Source organism: Muntiacus reevesi, chromosome 7, assembly GCF_963930625.1.
Source record: "Muntiacus reevesi chromosome 7, mMunRee1.1, whole genome shotgun sequence".
Classification (NCBI taxonomy): domain Eukaryota; kingdom Metazoa; phylum Chordata; class Mammalia; order Artiodactyla; family Cervidae; genus Muntiacus; species Muntiacus reevesi.
Window position 1 is genome coordinate 69028154 of NC_089255.1, and position 18377 is coordinate 69046530.

At 37.2% G+C, this 18377-nt stretch overlaps 1 protein-coding gene across 2 annotated transcripts; it reads left to right on the forward strand.

The window, feature by feature from the left end:
• The first annotated feature begins 52 nt into the window (after nt 1–52).
• JKAMP (JNK1/MAPK8 associated membrane protein) lies at nt 53–18039 on the forward strand. 2 transcript variants are annotated; one of them, XM_065940315.1, is made up of 7 exons: nt 53–149; nt 2446–2537; nt 3079–3233; nt 8948–9154; nt 11226–11407; nt 16120–16196; nt 17153–18039. In XM_065940315.1, exons 1-7 carry the CDS (start codon nt 146–148, stop codon nt 17369–17371), a joined length of 936 nt encoding a protein of 311 aa, XP_065796387.1. In that variant the 5' UTR covers nt 53–145; the 3' UTR covers nt 17372–18039. The 2 variants fall into 2 exon arrangements, with proteins under 2 accessions (XP_065796387.1, XP_065796389.1); XM_065940317.1 differs by having other exon boundaries at nt 72–149; nt 2464–2537.
• The last annotated feature ends 338 nt before the right edge of the window (nt 18040–18377 follow it).

The following is an 18377-nucleotide window of genomic DNA, read 5'->3' on the forward strand; positions in this document are numbered from 1 at the left end:
AAGCGCGAGGAGGGGCGGGGCTTCGGAGCGGTCGCCCGGGTTACTAGGAGGCGGAGCCGTCCAGGGCGCTGTGGCCCGGATGTCCGGGCGCGGTGGCTTAGTCGGTTATTCCCCGAGTCTCTCCAAGTAAACCTACAAGCTGCTGATGGGTGAGTGGTCGCCAAGGTCCCGGGAAGCGTTTATCTTAGCCCCTGCTTCTACCCTACGCTGCCAGCGCTGCGCTTGGCTCTAGCGGGTGGCGTCCGGATAGCGGCGAGTCCTTGTCCTTTGTTCCCACGCGTTTTTGGCCGAACCGAGGTGGGATGGGGATAGTCTCTGCTCCAGGCAAACCGAACTGGGGAACCGACTGCACGCGCGGGAAAACCCAGGCCTTTGTTGTTTATTCAAAATGTCACCTCAATTCCTTTTCTCAGTCCCTTTGTTTAACAGTCCTGAGGGTTAACTTGACAATTTAAAGCGCAGGCGTTAAGGGCAGGGAGACAGTAAAGAAAACAAATTAATGCCGCTTTACTGTTGTGTCTTGCTTCAGCTTCAAACGTAAGTTTTGGGGGCCGTTCCCAAAGGACCGTGACAGTTGCAAAACAGTTAAAAATTCAGATCTCCTTTACCCTGGGAAATAAAAGGGGAAAGTGAGCGGACAGTGGGAGCTAGGGTTTTTTTTTTAAGTGGACAATAAGCTTTTGCTTATTGGAGAAGGAAATGGCAACCCACTCCAGTATTCTTGTCTGGGCAATCCCATGGACAGAGGAGCCTGGCAGGTTATAGTCCTTGGGGTCGCAAAACACGACTGAGTGACTGAACAACAAGCTTTTGCTTTCAATTTATCATTGCTGATTTTCAGGTCTTGGGTTTTGAGAAATTGTAGGTTATTGACAGTCAGATGTATTAAGCAACTGTTAGAGGCAAAATTGGTATAGAAGAAGTTTACAGTTTTTTAACTTATGCGTTCTCAAAAAATCTGAAGCAGCTCGCTGTGGTCTATTAGTTTTTGGTCGATTAGTTTTAGTCTATTAGTTTATGATTACAGTTGGTTTAAAAATAAGTGCTGAACTTTCCTGGTGGTCCAGTGGTTAAGAATCTGCCAGCCAGTTCAGGGCACAGGGCTGAACCAGAGCTCTAGCGCCCAGTGCTTGGCAAGGAGAGGCCTCAACCAGGAAGAAGCTCGCTGCAAGCCAGAGAGCAGCAGGGAAGACCCAGGGCAGCCAAAAATAATAAATAAATATAAATACATAAATAATAAATGAAAAGAAGCAACTGCGATAGTGAAAAAAATTTTAAATGCCAAGGTAAAGAAGCCTGTGGGTTTTTTTAATTTTAAAGTCAGAAATCTTGACAAAGGTAAACACATTAAACTTGAGGCATTTTAGTCTGTGCTATTTCTGTTTTTCTCAACAGCACAAGGAGAAAGAAAAAAGTCTACTCGAATTTGAAAGAAGAAAGTATTGTGGATCAGGCAGTCTCTAGATTGTGACTTCATGAAGAATTTGGGAAATGATTTTTCAGGAAAAGCTTAATTTCCCAAATTCACGTTTGACCAGGACTTATTCCACAGTAGGGTGTGGGTTCTTTGAGGATACGGCCTCTGTCATGTTCCCCTGTGGATCTATCTGTGTCCCTCACCAGTGGAATCACACTTAATGCATGTTTACTGAGTGAACAAATCAATGATTGAAGGGAATCAGATGTCACTGATGAAAAAAATTCCTTTGATGATAACTTTTCCCTGTAGGTGAGGTCAAAGACAATCTGTAGGCCCTGAGTTTTTTGGTTAAAAAGAGCTGCTTTGTATGTTGTCTAAGGCTTGAGATCAGAGGGTTGATTCTGAAGCAGTGCTTCCTAAGTGCTGCTCAGAGGCCCAGTGACAGCCTTGATGAAATTTTCACCTGTCCTCTACAAAAATGACCAAAGTTAGGATAACTTAGTAGACTTCTTATTAAGTGAATTTATTTACCTTAAAGTCCTTTTATTCTGAAATTGTGCCCTTTCCGCTTTTCTGGTATTAAAATGTGTTCTGTCATGAAGGGAGGTGATAATAATTTTCATGTGTTTTAAGGCATGACTTTGTGTTCTTTTGGGGCAAAAATCCTCTATTAATCCTCTAGTTTAAAAGAAAAAAAAGGGAAATTCAAAAGTCTAGACCATCCAATCAAAGTGAGTGACTGGCTGGAGCCATTGGAGACATTCCAGGCTAGGCTTTGAGTCCTGGGCAGAGTCTGCCTTGCTGGATGAAGACCTTGATCTTATTAGCAACAAGGTTCTATGGAACCTTCAGTAGTGTCACAGTATAAAAGGAAAACTAAATACATGCTTCAAGACTTTTGTCTAATACATATTTTTTTCATTGAAACTGTGTTGAGATAATTTCTGCCAACTGTTTCAGCTGTTATTACCTAATTTTTTATAATCACAAAAGATGTTACTGTACTGGCATTTGTTTTTAAAAAGCTGTCGATATTCAACCAGCATGCCTTGGACTTTATTGTGGGAAGACCCTGTTATTTAAAAATGGCTCAACTGAAATATATGGAGAATGTGGGGTAAGTCTTAACTTTGTATGTTATTTCATTTGTAAAGTCTGTTTGCTTCTGAAATATTGGGACATGTAGAATAACTTTTTTCTTCAGTATATTTCAACTTAAAAAAGAATATGGAGGCATTAATAAAATTCTCATTTGTGTTGTCATATTGACTGTCTGTAATACATCTTTGTGACAGTCACAGTTACTATTTTTAATGGATAATTTAATAATTTCTAATTCCTTTTTATTAATGTAAAAAAGTAACTTGGACAAAAATTTAACATTACAACTCCAGAGCATTTCTCTACAGTTTTTATATGATGTTAATAACTAGGTTTTTCATGTAACTTACTCAACTATTTTAGTAACTTAATAGAGCATTATACAGGTATAATAAATACAGTATAGACTTTTTTATTTATGTTTTCTCTTTTATCTTTAAAAGATGCACATGTCAACAAACGTTTAAACTGAAATATGGCATCTTAGTGAACAATTTTGGGAGGGTGTTAATGTTCTAAAATATCTCTACATAAAATACTGTTATTATATATTGTAGGTGTGTCCAAGAGGACAGAGAACAAATGCACAGAAATACTGTCAGCCTTGCACAGAGTCTCCAGAACTTTATGATTGGCTCTATCTTGGCTTTATGGCTATGCTTCCTCTTGTTTTACATTGGTTCTTCATTGAATGGTACTCAGGGAAAAAGAGGTTAGCACTTTTCTCTAAATGTGTCTGAATGCACTGATGTTGGAATAGTTGTCATTTAGAAGACCTTATCAAATAATTATACCTCTGTTATTTTACAAGTGGCAGGCTTGTTTTTCTGTTATCTTCTGATTACTTTTGACTGTGGCCAGAAAACAATGCTAGAGCATGCCTCAGTAAATATTAAGGGAAATGTCCTTTGTTTTACTCTGAAGCTGGAGGAATATTTTATTTAATTTTTATTTCTTAATTATCTTTATTGGTTTTTTGCAAAGAACTGGCTGTGATTACAAACTGTTTATTGTTCTAAAACAAAAATCTTTGCAGTTTAATACTAGTACTCTAGTATAATGTAGTTAAAGTGTTATGGCTACAACCTAATTATGAAAACTCATACTAAAGTCCACAAAAACTTACTGAGCATTGTGTTTGTTGTTTAGAAGATCAGGGGAAGAGATATAAAAATAATTGATGTGGTTGATAGCCCTCATCTTATAGAGAAGACAAATACATACACAACTAATTATGATAAGTATAGAACCAAAAAGTGTATAAAAGCTCTATAAATAAAATGGTCTAGAGTCACAGAGAATGGAAGAGATAAAATCGTGCCTGGTGTCACCTGAAACACATCAAAAAAGGAACATTTCAGGCGGAGGCAACAGTGTGAACACTGGCATAGAAATATGAAACATGTGATCTCTTATGGGTGGGAATAGGAGTAGCTGGGTGTTCAAAGTGTGCATAGCATATGAGAGAAAGGTAATAAAAAGGAGGGTGAGAAAGGGGTCGAGGCCAGAATGTGAAAGTTCTTGGTAATGTGAACCTTATTCCACTGGGAATGAGGAACCAAATTCTACCATGGTACATTCAGCCATCCTGACTTTTGGTTGCTCTTAACATCTCAGCATCTTTCCTGCCTTAGGTCCTGTCCTTTTCCCCAAACTCTTCTCTGCCTGAAATATTCTCTTCTCCCTGCAACTTTTTACCTAGCTGCTTTTTCTCTCTTCCAATCTCAGTTTAAATTACGTCTGCTTAGAGAAGCCCTCACTGACCCAATCTAAAGTAGGTCTGTCCTCATTATTTTTCTTTTTTAAAAGCACTGCTGTTTTGTTGTTGTTGCTTTGTATTTAGCACTCAACACAATTTGTAGTTATGTTTTTCTGCTCATTTCATGTTCTCTCCCACCCCTGATTATAGGCTCCATGCGGGCAGTGGTCGTTGCCATTGTTATCTATGGAATCTCCAGAGACCAGCACAGTTGCTGGCGCATGATAGATACTAGTTATTTGCCAATGAATGATTTATTGGTGAAGGTTTTTGTTTGGAAAAAGAGTATCTTAGGTATATATTTTAAGAAGATAACTTCTGTGGAGGGCAGATTAGAGGTGAGACATATTAGAAAGCTGTTGTCCAAAAAGTAGTGATGGCTAGACTCCAGTGATAGGAACGGAAGTGAAGAGGATGGTCAGATGGAAGTAGAATAAGTACTTTTCTGGACCTACCAGATAAGTCCACATTGATTATTTACATTGGAAAAGCATTCATTATTTTTCAGAAAAGAAGCCATTAAGTTTTTTTTAAAGCAGCTGTCATCCTGCTTTTAGTTTCTGCTGTAGAATGACGAGAGATGAGGGTGAGAAAAGAAATGTGATTAACAGAGCTAAAGTAAAATAATTGCTTATTTGGAACTTTATAGCTTGGAATGAAGAGGTGGGGTTAATCAATGTACCTCACCAAATACATTTGAACTAAAACATCAGATACAGTTTGAGAGAATTTTAGAGCAGAAGGTAGAGCTTTGGCTTGGGGATAAAGCAGAGATATGATCAGTGCTTAGACAGGAAAGGAGGTGGGCTTAAAAAGGAGTTTGCATAACTATGTTTTGCCTAAGAAGTTGGTAGCAAGAAATACAAGGGCCATCTCTTACGTTTTCCTGAGACACTGTACTTAGAATCAAGGAAGCAGGGGCCTACCTGTCTTACGCTAGACTCATGTTTCTCAAATTTTTTCATTCTTTCCTCCTTAAAGAGCTTTTTAAGATACTTTCCCCCCCAAATTTCACCTGCCCCATGAAATTTTAGTATCACAGATATACTGTTTATTGATTTATAGTGTATGTATATATGTGTTTTACATATCAGAAGTGTAATTTTATACTCAAGGCTCAGTTCTTATCTCCTTGGGAGTCCTAGTGCCCACTTAGAATGCATAGTTCAGTCGCTCAGTTGTGTCCAATTCTTTTGCGACCCATGGATTGCAGCACGCCAGGCTTCCCTGTCCATCACCAACTCCCACAGCTTGCTCAAACTTGTGTCCATTGAGTTGGTGATGCCATCCAACCATCTCATCATCTGTCATCCACTTCTCCTGCCTTCAGTCTTTCCCAGCATCAGGATCTTTTTCAGTGAGTCAGTTCTTCGCATCAGGTGGCCAAAGTATTGGAGCTTCAGCTTCAGCATCAGTCCTTCCAATGAATATTCAGGATTGATTTCCTTTAGGATTGACTGGTTTGATCTCCTTGCTGTCCAAGGGACTCTGAAGAGTCTTCTCCAGCACCACAGTTCAAAAACATAGGCTAGACGCTAATCAAAACTTCCCTTTCTGGCCTGTTTGCTTTTCCCAGAGTTTAGTATTGAATTTGTTTTTCTTTGAGACCAGGGCAGAGATAGACAGAAAATGCATATTTTTATGTAATGAAGCCAGAAGCTGTGCTTCTTTGGTAATTTGTTTTCCAAATGTATTCATGCAACAATCTTTAGGGATGTGTGCAATGTGCCAGGTGCTATACTAGCTTGTGGGATTCAGAAATGACTAAAGTGTGGATGCTCACAGCCCAGTGGATGAGGCAAACAAACCGTCACAGAGTATGTGAGGGTCTCTGGTAGAGGAGTGTACATAGTTTTAAGGCTAGCGTAAAGAGGGAGTAGGGTGATATCACAGGAGAAAAAACTGATTTTAAGCTGAACTTTGAAAAATGAGTCGTTTTTGAGAGAAATGGAAGGGAGAGTTTATCAGCAGGAAAAACATGTGCAAAAATCTAGAGCCAAGAGAGAGCACAGTATAACCAAGAAATGAGAGCTGAGGGTGCTGTGAGAAATAGGGGCTAAATAAGACCAAGATACAAAGGGATCTGGGGCTGCGAGAGTCTTAGGAAATATTCCTAGGATCTGGGAATAACCCCAGAGTGGGTGACATGTGCTTTGAGGTGGAGCATGGAGCATGCCGGGATGAGTGCAGCAGTGAGGAAGCAAGTAGTTTTGTAAGGCCAGGTAGTATGGGAGATAAGGCTGGCAGGAAGTATTTTTCCTGAAAGGCAGATGGGACTCACTGAAGTAGATTAATAAGGGGAGTTTTAGGAGCAGATTGCACTTTGTAAAAGATTACATAGTTGACTAAAGATGGATTGAAAGAGAGTATGAGTAGTAGAAAGCCAGCAAGAATGTTACTAAAGCCTTGTCAAAAATTGATAAGGTTCAGATTTTGCCTCCAAAAATATGAATTCTATAAAGAAGCAAAAGATTGGGTTCTGTAATATGAAAGTGTACACATTTACTTACGTACTCGGTCTTTATCTGTGTAAGACGGCTTAGGAGTTCTGCTTCCAGCACCTCGGGCTCGTTAGGAGCTTCAGTGATCTTGCGTGGAGTACCTGAAGTCTGGAAGACTCACGCTGTGGAAGACGTTGCTGGTCTCACAGGAATGGGGTGGGGTGGGTCTTTGAGAGCTCCTCTCTTTCAGAAAACAAGCAAGCCCACCCTGAGCTGGAGCCAAAGCCGGCAGTGGGGTTGGGGTGTCTAAGGCTAATTGCCAACAGCAACTGGGTGGTCCTTTCTTTCTGTTCCACATGATGTTGAGTGGGATGCGCTCATCTCGAGGCTGGGCTCGGCTGAGGTGTGCAGAGCGGGCAACTCATGGTGGAAGAGGTGCTGGCTGTCAGCCGTCGGCGTACGGGCGCTGCTCACCCCAGCTCTTCTATCTTTGGTGTTCTGAAGCTTAAGTATAATGTGCATTGGTGTGAATTTCTTTTTATTTATTCTGCTTGGAATGTGCTTTGATTCCTAGGAAGAATTCTGTGAACTTGCTTTTCATTATTTCAGTTGAGCCCAGTCAAACCACAGAATAGTGAGATATAATCAGTGGTGGTTGCTTTTAGCCATTAAGTTTTAGGGTAGTTTGCTATGCAGTGGTAGATAAGTGAAACATTGTTCAAGTAGAAAACTCAAAAGCATCTATAGACTAGATATTATAAATGATGAGAGTTTAAGAGGCTGGCTATAATTATACAAAATCAGTTCCCTCTTATATTTCACTTATAGAATCACAGTTCTGTGAGGTAGCCAAGACCAAGGTAGCTAAGCTACATTGGATTTATACAGTGGAACTTAACAAGCTAGTTCTGTAATTTATATGGAAGTTCAAAGGCCCAAGAGTGACCGAAACCACTGAAAAAGGAGAAGAATATATGTAATATCAGGAAGTTACTATCATTCTGTTGTTGCAGGGATAGATAAATGAACCCCAGGAATGAAACAGAGAACCTAAAAGCAGACTAGTTATATAAGGGAACTTCTTATGGCAGGGATGGCATGGCAGCTTAATGAGGGGAAAAGATTTACTCTTCAATAAAATGCTGCTCCTGGACAGTTGGATATTCAAATGGGAAAAGCTAAAGTTATATTCTAACTTAAATACAGAAATCTCTTTTAACTTATACACAGAAATATCTTCTGAATGTATTAAAGATTGAAACATGAAGAGCAAAACTTTAAACCTTTTAGAAGAAAATACAAGATAATATTTTTCTTAGAGTGAGAATCTGTTAACCAGAAACTTAAAATTTGATAAAGCCAACTATATTAAAATTCAGAACATTTGTTCATAAAAAGACATCACAAAGAAAAATGACAATTCAATCCATAAACTGACAGGAAGATATTTGCAACATACTTTACTAACAAAGCAGGATAGATAAATAATAGAAAGATCACAAGTAGAATATTATACAGCGGTGAATGTGACTGAACTTCAGCTATAAGCAGGGCTATAAATGAATCTTAGAAATGTAATTCTGAGTGGAAAAAAACCTGAGAAAGGTTATATCTCTTTATCATGTTGAAAAATAAGCAAAACTAAATAGTGATTTTGAAGTATAAATACAGTTGGAATAAAAACTGTTCAGCAAAACTGATAAAGGCAATTTAATGATTATTTCTAGGGGAGAGACAGGAATGTGGAATGGGGAGGAACAGGTAGATACAAGTTGTTAATGTTCTAGTTATTGGGTTAGGTGGTGAGCTTACAATGTTTATTATACTTTTAACTAATGTATATTACATATAATCTTTTATGTACTTTTAATGTTTAAAATAATTTAAAATGATGCATAGATAACTTTTAAGACATTTTTAATAGTTTGGAGAGATATTGAATACAAAAGTAGATCCAATTTCTGCTCTTCTACACATTCAGACAGTACAGGCACATTGTTATCTGGGATAAGGATTTATCCCTTTTTAGTAAACAAGGTTAAATTCTCCCCAAGTAGTTTTTGTATGTTCTTGGATTTTCTTACCTGTTTAGAAGATGTTTTTGTTTCAGGGTTTATCAGTTACAACTTCTTTTTGGAATCCACATTTTGAAGCAGATACAGGTTTTATAACAGTCAGTTACACGCTGAGACTTCTCCGGTTACCGTCCGTCCTTTGTTTTATCAGCTCCAGCGCCCTCTTCCAGCACGTTACTGCGCTGTTTGAATGCACCATGGCAGCTGTCATCACCTTACTTGTGAGCGAGCCAGTTGGTGTGCTTTACATCCGTTCATGTCGAGTATTGATGCTTTCTGATTGGTACACCATGCTTTACAACCCAAGTCCGGATTACGTTACCACAGTGCACTGTACTCACGAAGCTGTCTACCCGTTGTAAGTATTCATTAAGATCTTTTTGTTTAAATCGTGATTGTAGATTTCATTCATTTCAGCAGACTGAGCCTTGTGAAATGGCTCCTAGGCATAGGGGAGATAAACATAAATTATTTTCTTTTCTAAAGTGATAATCTGATAAGGGGAAATAGAAATACATCTCAGTATAATAGAAGTGAAAGTATTTTAGTGTTGATGTTGAGGTGTCTAAGCACTTCTAAAACTATATGTTTCTTAAAAAGGGAATTATAAGGAAAACCTTTTTAATGTACAACAGAGAAGCAATATCTGACTTATAGGAAATAATATGGGCTGTGGAGTTTGAATCCTAAGCCTGTTAGCTGTTAATTTGAACATGTTAAGAACTTCTTGTAACCTCGACCTCCCCATTGGTAAAAATGGGAAGAATGATACCCTGTAAGGTGACTGTAAGGATTAAATAAGTGTGCCTTACATATAGGAAGCACTTCCAAGTAGCTGACATTATTATTAGAGTACTTGGGTTAATATTCTTTCTTTTTTTCCCCTCCCCAGATAAATGTAACTTTCACCAGAATGTTTTGTTTTAAAAATATCAAATTAATCAGATTTTGTGTAATATTATCCCAGACTACATTTTTAGAATTCCTATGAATTGTTGGTGTTCACTTTGATGTGTTTTTCTCAGTAAAGGTACAATAGAAGAGTCTGGTGTTTATATTCTCATAATTATAGAAATTTACCATTATGTATATGCTGAACAAAACAGACCTTTTTGTACAAGTCTTAGTAGTACTAAGTGTCCAAAAAAAATGCACGTATATAAAAAGATAATTTTCAAAAAATGAGATCTAAAAATAAGGTCCAGATATAGAGATAGGAGAATCTTTTCTAACTGCTTGCCTACCTTTTAAGTCCTGTAAATTATTTATTCCTTATATATATAAAATTATATATGGAGACAGTCAGACATATAATTTATACATATAAACTGATTAAAATAATAATCTTTTTGGAGCTCTTAAGGAACTACAAGCTGCAGGAATAGACAGATTTTACTTTGTTTTGATGTTGATAGGAGGAGACCTAACAATAGAAAAAAAACTCATCATCCAAGAGGTCAGGCTTGAAATAATGCAGTACAGTACAGGGCTGGACCTGAAAGCATCCTGAGAGCACAGGGATCCCGAATCGCTGAGCTGTGTGAGCGGGCAAGTGGTCAGTAATTTGGGACAACTCTTGCGCTTCCCCCGACTTTCCTCTGCACAGGAGAGGGTTTGAGTGTAAGTTAGTGAAAATAATTTTAAATCCTCATGAAAAGGAAGTTAGAAATATATGTACAGAAATTCCATTATTCAACACGAAGAGCTAGAAACTATAATCTGCTGATACAGAGAGAGTATCTTTTTACAACTTTTTTTGTGATTTTTAAAAAATTACATTATAGGACATTTGAAAAACAGAAAAAGCATACCCCAGATAAAGTAGTCTATAATTCCATTTCTTAAGATGATCACTGCTAAAAATGTCTTTCCAGTTGCATTTCTGTGTATATGTATGTATTTTTTTAAAAGAGTGTGAAAGTTATATTATTCACATGCCATTTATAATCTGTTGTCATTTAATGTATGAGGCACAGTTTTGTTGTTAACATTTCTTTCATAATTGGATTTTTAATGTCTGCATAGTAGTCCAGCAAAAATATATTCTAAAATTTAACCACTTTCCTATTGTTGAATATTTTCTTCCTGAGTTTCCTTTATCATGTGATTCAGTAAAAATGCTTGTTCTTTGGGGTTTTGTGTATATCTGATTGTTTCCCTTTGATTAATTTCTACAAGTACACTTTCTGGATTAAAGATATAAACGTTTTATGATTTTTGATACACATTTCCAAACTGCCTACCAGAAGGGAACCAGCATGCTTTTTACAGCAATATATGAGAGTCTTGGCCAACCCTTTACCAATCTGAATATTTGATGGGTAGACTTTTTAAACCTTTTTCAGGATCTTTGATTTTAAAATGATCAATGATAAAAGGACATTTTAAAACATATTTTTGATGTAACAATTTGCTATTTTATTTTCCAGATACACCATTGTATTTATCTATTATGCATTCTGCTTGGTATTAATGATGCTACTCCGACCTCTTCTGGTTAAAAAGATTGCCTGTGGGTTAGGGAAGTCTGATCGATTTAAAAGTATTTATGCCGCACTTTACTTCTTCCCAATTTTAACCGTGCTTCAGGCAGTTGGTGGAGGCCTTTTATGTAAGTTTGATGGGTAACATCAATGAAATATATTTATTATATGTGTTAAACAATGTTTTCTCTGAGTATAATATTGGACCTTGTTCTTTAAAGTAGTTTTGTTTTTGTTTTTATCCTTGAAAATAAGCCATACTATATGTTTTTGCTGAAACACATCATCCTTAATCAAAACTAACTTGTTTAGAAAATACTTTGTATTTGAAGCTCTCAAAGGAAGCTTCATAGGAAGGTTTTTTAAAATCTGAGTGTAAATAACAAAAACTGGTTTTTACATATAACAAATGGAAATAACTCTTGATATCATATGATGTTTACCATCAAGTTAGGTCTTAGTTTTCTAAGTTTTTTTAATCAAAAAACTTTTAGAAACAGTAAAAAATCCTCAATATATATTTTTTATTTTAATGTATCCATTCATTCATTTATTCAGCAACCATTTAGACTGATCTGTGACTCAAAAGAATGAAAGTTGGTGTTAAAGAGCTCACATACTACTAGGAAAGCCATGCTAAGTAGCTGAGAACATAGAGTGGTACTTTTTGAACGTGTGACATTGAACATTGCAAGGATGTTGGATACCATGTGTACATGGAACTCGCCAGGGTGCAGAGGACAAGCTTCTGACCTGAAGGAGCTGGGGAAGATGACATCACTGTGCAAGTACTGTAGCTTAGTAACGAATTTGGTTCAAAGTGAGGGTGGAGCTGAGGGGAAGGCCAAGGGAAGAGGAAATTGGAGGCTACTTAGGGGTCTTTAACCCTCATATTCTGATTTGACAGATAAATTGTTTCCTTTGGCCTGCATGGTGTTTGAAAACCTATGATTTTATTCTCCTAACTGACCTCTGTAAGCATTTGAAGTTGCTATTCTTGGGACCTGCTCTTAAAAGGATTTCAGGAGGAAGAGTGACTTGAATAATTTGCATTGGAGAAAGATAACTTGGTAGCAGTGTGGAAGATGGATTGGCTGGGAGGAGAACCTGGGGCATCAGTTAAGAGACTACTGCCATGAAACCAGCCTGATTGTGTGACCTAGCAGAGAAACACCAGGAATGAAGAACACTTTCAAAGACAGAGTTAACTAAACTAGGAAACTAATACAGGGATTGAGGGATTGGGAGGAGAATACAATAAAGGAAATGTCTAACTTAGTAACTAGTGATTGCATGAATCATGAATGTTAGAAGAAGCAAATAGATTGGTATTCATGGAATATCCAAAAGAGCACAGGTAGTTATTTATACTGGACAAACCTGGGAGAGCCGACTAGGCTGTAAAGATTTAAGAATTGTCAGCCCTCAGATCCCTGTGTCCTGGACAGCAGCTGCTTCTACTGTAGAGAACTTCTTGGTTGTGAAATGGGGGAAAGAGGAACGTCATGGAAAGCAGGGAGAGGCTGGGAAGTTAACTTAAGGAGACTGCCAGATAGCATTGCTCCCAATGTTGTAGCTGCCTGTATTGAAAATGCCTTTTCCCACACTGAATGTCTTTGGATAATTTTGTTAACACACCTCCACCCAGAGCACATTCATCAAGGGAGGATCAAGGAGTTATTGTATATTTGTACTATCTATAAACTTATGCAGTCTACTGAGATCAGTCCTAGACGGTATTATAACAACTCAATTTTATGATGTTGAAAAAGAGAGATAATTTTTGGTTTGTAGGGGTGTCCTGGTTCAGGCTGCTATAAAAGAATACCATAGACTGGGTGGCTTACAAACAACAGTGACTTCTTGCAGTTCTGGAAACTGAGGTCGAAGATCAAGGCACCAGCAGATTTGGAGTCTGAGGAGGACTTGTTTCTTGGTTCATCAATGGCTGTCTTCTTTCAGAGTCCTCACATGGCAGAAAAGGGGAGAGTTTTCTGAGGTCTTTTTGATAAGAGCACTAATCCCATTCTTGAGAGCTTCACCCACATGACCTAATCACCCCAAAGGCCCTCTTCCTACTTACACCATCACATTGAGGGTTACGATTTCAACATAAGATTTTGGGGGACACAGACATTTAGTCCATGACAAGAGAATATAGCAAGCTTGAGCAAAGTAGAGCAGCAAGAGGCTTCTGGTAGCTCAGGATACCAGGGTCTAGGACAAAAGACACTGGGAGTAATTAGGAAGATGTCAGTGACAACTTTTACTTGCTTGGAAGTATTATTGAAGCCCATTTTGAAGTGTGGTCTGCCTCTGAACCACCTACAGAACTAAAAGGCAGATTTTTAGGCACTACCTTCAGACCTAGTTGCTTAAAAATTTTATATTGTCTTCAACCCTAGAATAAGAACAATTCTAAATCCTACTTTGAGCCAAGAACCTCCCTCTGCTCCCCAAAAGTTTGGGCCTTGTTGGAAATTTCCTCCTTATCCTTTTAACTACTAGTTCTTAAATTTGTATCATTAGTAACATTGTTTAGCTATTTATAAGTTAATTGGGATTTTTTTTGAATGGTTGGTTAGGACCTAACCTGTTTAGGCAATAAAGGTTCTAAATGTCAACCAAGTCATTCATTTATTTAGTAAGTTGGAATCAGGCTTGTATGGATAATTCAGAGTTTCTGACAATGTTCCAAATGGGTTTTACTGGGTTACAGAGTAATTAATAGTTTTATTAGTTTGGTACAAAAGCAATTGCAGTTTTGGACCATGAATTTTAAATCATTATAACTAGGCTCAGACACATCTTTATTAATCAAAATAGGAAGTTACATTCAACACATTTTTTCCAAAAAGAAATAGGTTTCTTTATTTCTGTAGCGTAAAAATCCATGCTTCAGGACTCAACTCTTAGAAAGGATTTTCTGCCTCCTGGTTGTGTAAGCATTTTCTCTGCAAAAAGTTCTCGAGATGCTTGAAGTGGTAAGTGGTTGGTGAGAGGTCGGGTGAATGTGGTGGATGAGGCAAAACTTTGTAGCCCAATTCATTAAACTTTGGAAGCACTGGTTTTGAGGCCAGTGGTCAGGCGTTGTCACGAAGAACTGGGCCCATTATATTGACCAATCCCGGCTGCAGGCGTTGCAGTTTTTGGTGCATCTCTTCGATTTGCTGAGCATGCTTCTCAGATGTAATGATTTCACCAGGGTTCAGAAAGCTGTAATGAATCAGATGGGCAGTAGACCACCAGTGACGATGACGTTTTTTGGGTGCAAGTTTGGCTTTGGGAAGTGCTTTGGGGCTGCTTCTCGGCGCAGCCACTGAGCGGATTGTCACAGGTTGTATAAAATCCACTTTTCGTCACACATCACAATCTGATCAAGAAATGGTTTGTTGTTACGTAGAATAAGAGAAGACGACACTTCAAAATGATGATTTTTTTGATTTGCAGTCAGCCCACCAGGCACCCACTTATCAAGCTTTTTCACCTTTCCAATTTGTTTCAAATGTGAAACCACCATACAGTGGTTGACATTGAGTTCTTAGGCAACTTCTCATGTAGTTGTAAGAGGATCAGCTTTGATGCTGGCTCTCAATTTTTGTTGTCAACTTCCGATGGCTGGCCACTGTGCTCCTCCTCTTCAAGACTCTCGTCTCCTTTGCACAACCTGAACTGACCACGGCACTGTATGTCTGTTAGCAGTTCCTGGGCCAGATGCATTGTTGGTGTTGTGAGTTGTCTCCACCACCTTATGATCCATTTTGAACTCAAATAAGAAAATTGCTCAAATTTGCTTTCTGTCTGACATCATTTCCATAAACTAAAATAAATATACACAGCAAGTAAATAAGTCATTAGCAAGAAAAACTGATAAATACACATTAAAATGATGTATAACATAACTACATTTATTTAAGAAGGTATTCCAATATCAAACAGCCAAGTTCAAAAATGCAAAACTGCAATTACTTTTGCACCAACCTAATAGTAACTGAAGTTAATTGTTTTAAAATAATTGCATAAAAATAATTCAAGATTTTTTTTAATTTGTCCACTTGTTTTAGTGAGCTGTATATGTTTAAAACATTTTAAAAGAAAAGTATTTTTAAGTAAAAATTTTACTTAAAATATTATTTTACTGTACTATATTTGAATTAGAAATGTCTAGAAGTTTGTCATTAAGAGTACTGAATGATCCATTTAGCCTTTGAGGCTTATTGACATATGACCTTTTAATTAAAGCTGAATTACCCTTCTATATAATAGTCTTTCTTAACTGAAGTTCCCCAGTCTGAACCACAAAACACCAAAAATTGAGTAATTAGTTTCCCAATTCTCCCAAGTTTGATACATGGCAAGTATGCATAGGAGAGAAGTTAATTCTTTACATCAGTGGAAGCCTTAAGGCAGGGGTCTTCAAAACTGAGCCAAGGATAGTTTTACATCTTTTAATTGTTGGGGGAGAAAGATCAAGAGTAGTAGTATTTCTTGACATGTGACAGATAAAATTTGAATTTTATTGTCTGAATAACTTATAAGTAATAACTTACAAATTTATAAAGTTAATTTTACTGAACACAGACACATCCATTCATTGCGTATGACCTGGGTGCTTTCCCACTGCAACTGTGGAGACCGAGACTGTATGGCCCCCAAAGCCACTGTCTGGCCCTTTACAGAAAAAGTTTGCTGACCCCTGTCTTAGAGCATTAGGGCTTCCATCTCTCACAGGATTGGTTGAGAAGGTTTTTGTCTAGGAAAAGAATTATATTGTTTGAATTTTTTGATGGTTTATTCAGAAATTTTAATTTTTAGCATAATACTAATGTTTGTCTTTCAGACTATGCCTTCCCATACATTATATTAGTATTATCTTTGGTTACTCTGGCTGTGTACATGTCGGCTTCTGAAATAGAGGTAGGATGTCTTTTTTCTTCTGTTAAAGAGTTTGTTTTTTAATAGATTTTTTGTTTGTTTGTTTTTTAATAGAGTTGACTATTGAATAGGACAGTAACATATGATACGATATGTTACAGCTGATTGCTTTAGTAATCCTTGGCTAAACAGGGTCACTCAGTAGCTTTTGGCTCATCAGTTTGTAAAAAGTTGTATCCTAGACTGTATTTGCTTGGGAAAATTAATCAGACTTAACTCTACAGCATGTTAGAGAAAAAAATCATTTCACATCATTTATCCACATAGAAAATATTTGATTATTGAAATGTTGAACCTTATTAACAGTATTTTAAGGGAAACATAAATTCTTTATTTTACATAGAACCAAGCTGATGAGCCATTTAATGAGGGAACATTAACTAACCAGTTGCAAATTGTATTTTAGTGTGTTTACTAGCACATTTAGATATTACTTTTATAATTTGGTCCTTCCAATTTCTGTATATTATAGAGTGATATTAAAGGTTAAAGGGAAATCAGAGTAGTCACCTGTCATTTCTGCTCCCTTCTAAGTACCCAGGCAGCTGACTCTAGGAATGCTAGAAATACAAATGCTTCCCATCTGTAGACTCAGATGTTGTGCATCAGGGCAGGAGGAAGGCACGAAATGTGGAGTTCCCTTCCAGTTCAGATTTTTCAGAAGCAGCCGTAGTGTTTCCAGGGTCAAATGGGGGTGTAGACCAGAACCTAGAAATGTGGGCTCCTGTCTTATGGCCACTGGCGTGCTGAACATAGGAAGCCTGAGTTTCCTCATCTGTAAAGTACAGTAGCAAGACTGAGTGATTTCCTATGTCCCTATGATTCTGACGTTATGATTTTGAAACAATAATGTTTCAAATTAAAATTAATAAATTATCTAGTTGATTTCAGCCCAATAATCTGTATCTCTCTCTTCTTTCTTTTACAAAATTTTATAGAACTGCTATGATCTTCTGGTCAGAAAGAAAAGACTCATTGTTCTCTTCAGCCACTGGCTGCTCCATGCCTATGGGATCATCTCCATTTCCAGAGTGGATAAACTTGAGCAAGATTTACCCCTTTTGGCATTGGTACCCACACCAGCCCTTTTTTACTTGTTCACTGCAAAATTTACCGAGCCTTCACGGATACTCTCAGAAGGAGCCAGTGGACACTGAATGTAAAATGCCAAAAAAAACCTAAGAAGTGTTCTTAATTTTAAAAAAAAGTAAAATAAAAAAATGTATTAGTACTCTTCTGTCGTACAAGGGAATATGATTGTCAATACATCTGATGTTTTGGGGAGTTTGTTGTTTTCTTTTTTCAATTTAACAGAATTTATGGTTTCAAGGAAAATGCAAAATACCATAATTCTCCATTATGTAGTATAGCACTACACTTACAGCACTCCGCTATATTCCACTGGAGGCCTATTAGGAAGCACTTACCTCTTGCAACAATTCAGCCATTCTTTAGAGCAAAATCATGTTTCTGTGTACCTAGCAATGTGTGATGTTCCTATTTATTAAAAAAAACTATTAACAAGTATAATCTGAAATCCTTAACATTGGCATAATTGTGCATGCCTATTGTGTTTTACTTTGTTTTTCAAATATATTGAATTATAAAATCAAGTATATTTGTGGGGTCTGATAGCAAACAAATAAAGTATGTTGTTTTTGTTAATCTATTTATTTTCACCAATACAGTATTTTGATCTATTACAAAAATACAGCATAATTTATATAACAGGTTTTTTGTTTTTAGGTAGTTTCATTGAAGATATCCTCAGGTTATTCCTCTCCTGTAAAGAAAAACATTAATAAAAAGCATAACTACAAAAAAATCTCAAATGTCTGGCATTTAATTGTATTTGCCACACTAGTTGTGGAAATAATTCAAAATGTTAAGTAATTAGTGTCTCTTTCCTAAATGAATAAACATGAATATTTATACACTTCCTCATTTTTGAAAAGCATATCTCATTTATCTCATTTTTGAAGGATAAATACACATACCACATTTTATAAATCTCAAGACATAATTTTTGCCACACTGTGACATCTCAATTGATGGCTTCTTAGGTTTAACAAATGCAGAGGAGTATGTACAGTACGTAGTTTTCCTGTGCTGAGTCACTTCAGTCGTGTCCCACTTGGTGTAACCCTATGGACTGTACCCTGC

What these genes read in the sequence shown, in the direction of transcription:
- JKAMP (XM_065940315.1), top strand. An exon ending in AGTTGGTGGAGGCCTTTTAT is followed by an intron (nt 11,408 to 16,119) that starts GTAAGTTTGATG and finishes TTTGTCTTTCAG; the next exon opens with ACTATGCCTTCCCATACATT. An exon ending in TGTCGGCTTCTGAAATAGAG is followed by an intron (nt 16,197 to 17,152) that starts GTAGGATGTCTT and finishes AAAATTTTATAG; the next exon opens with AACTGCTATGATCTTCTGGT.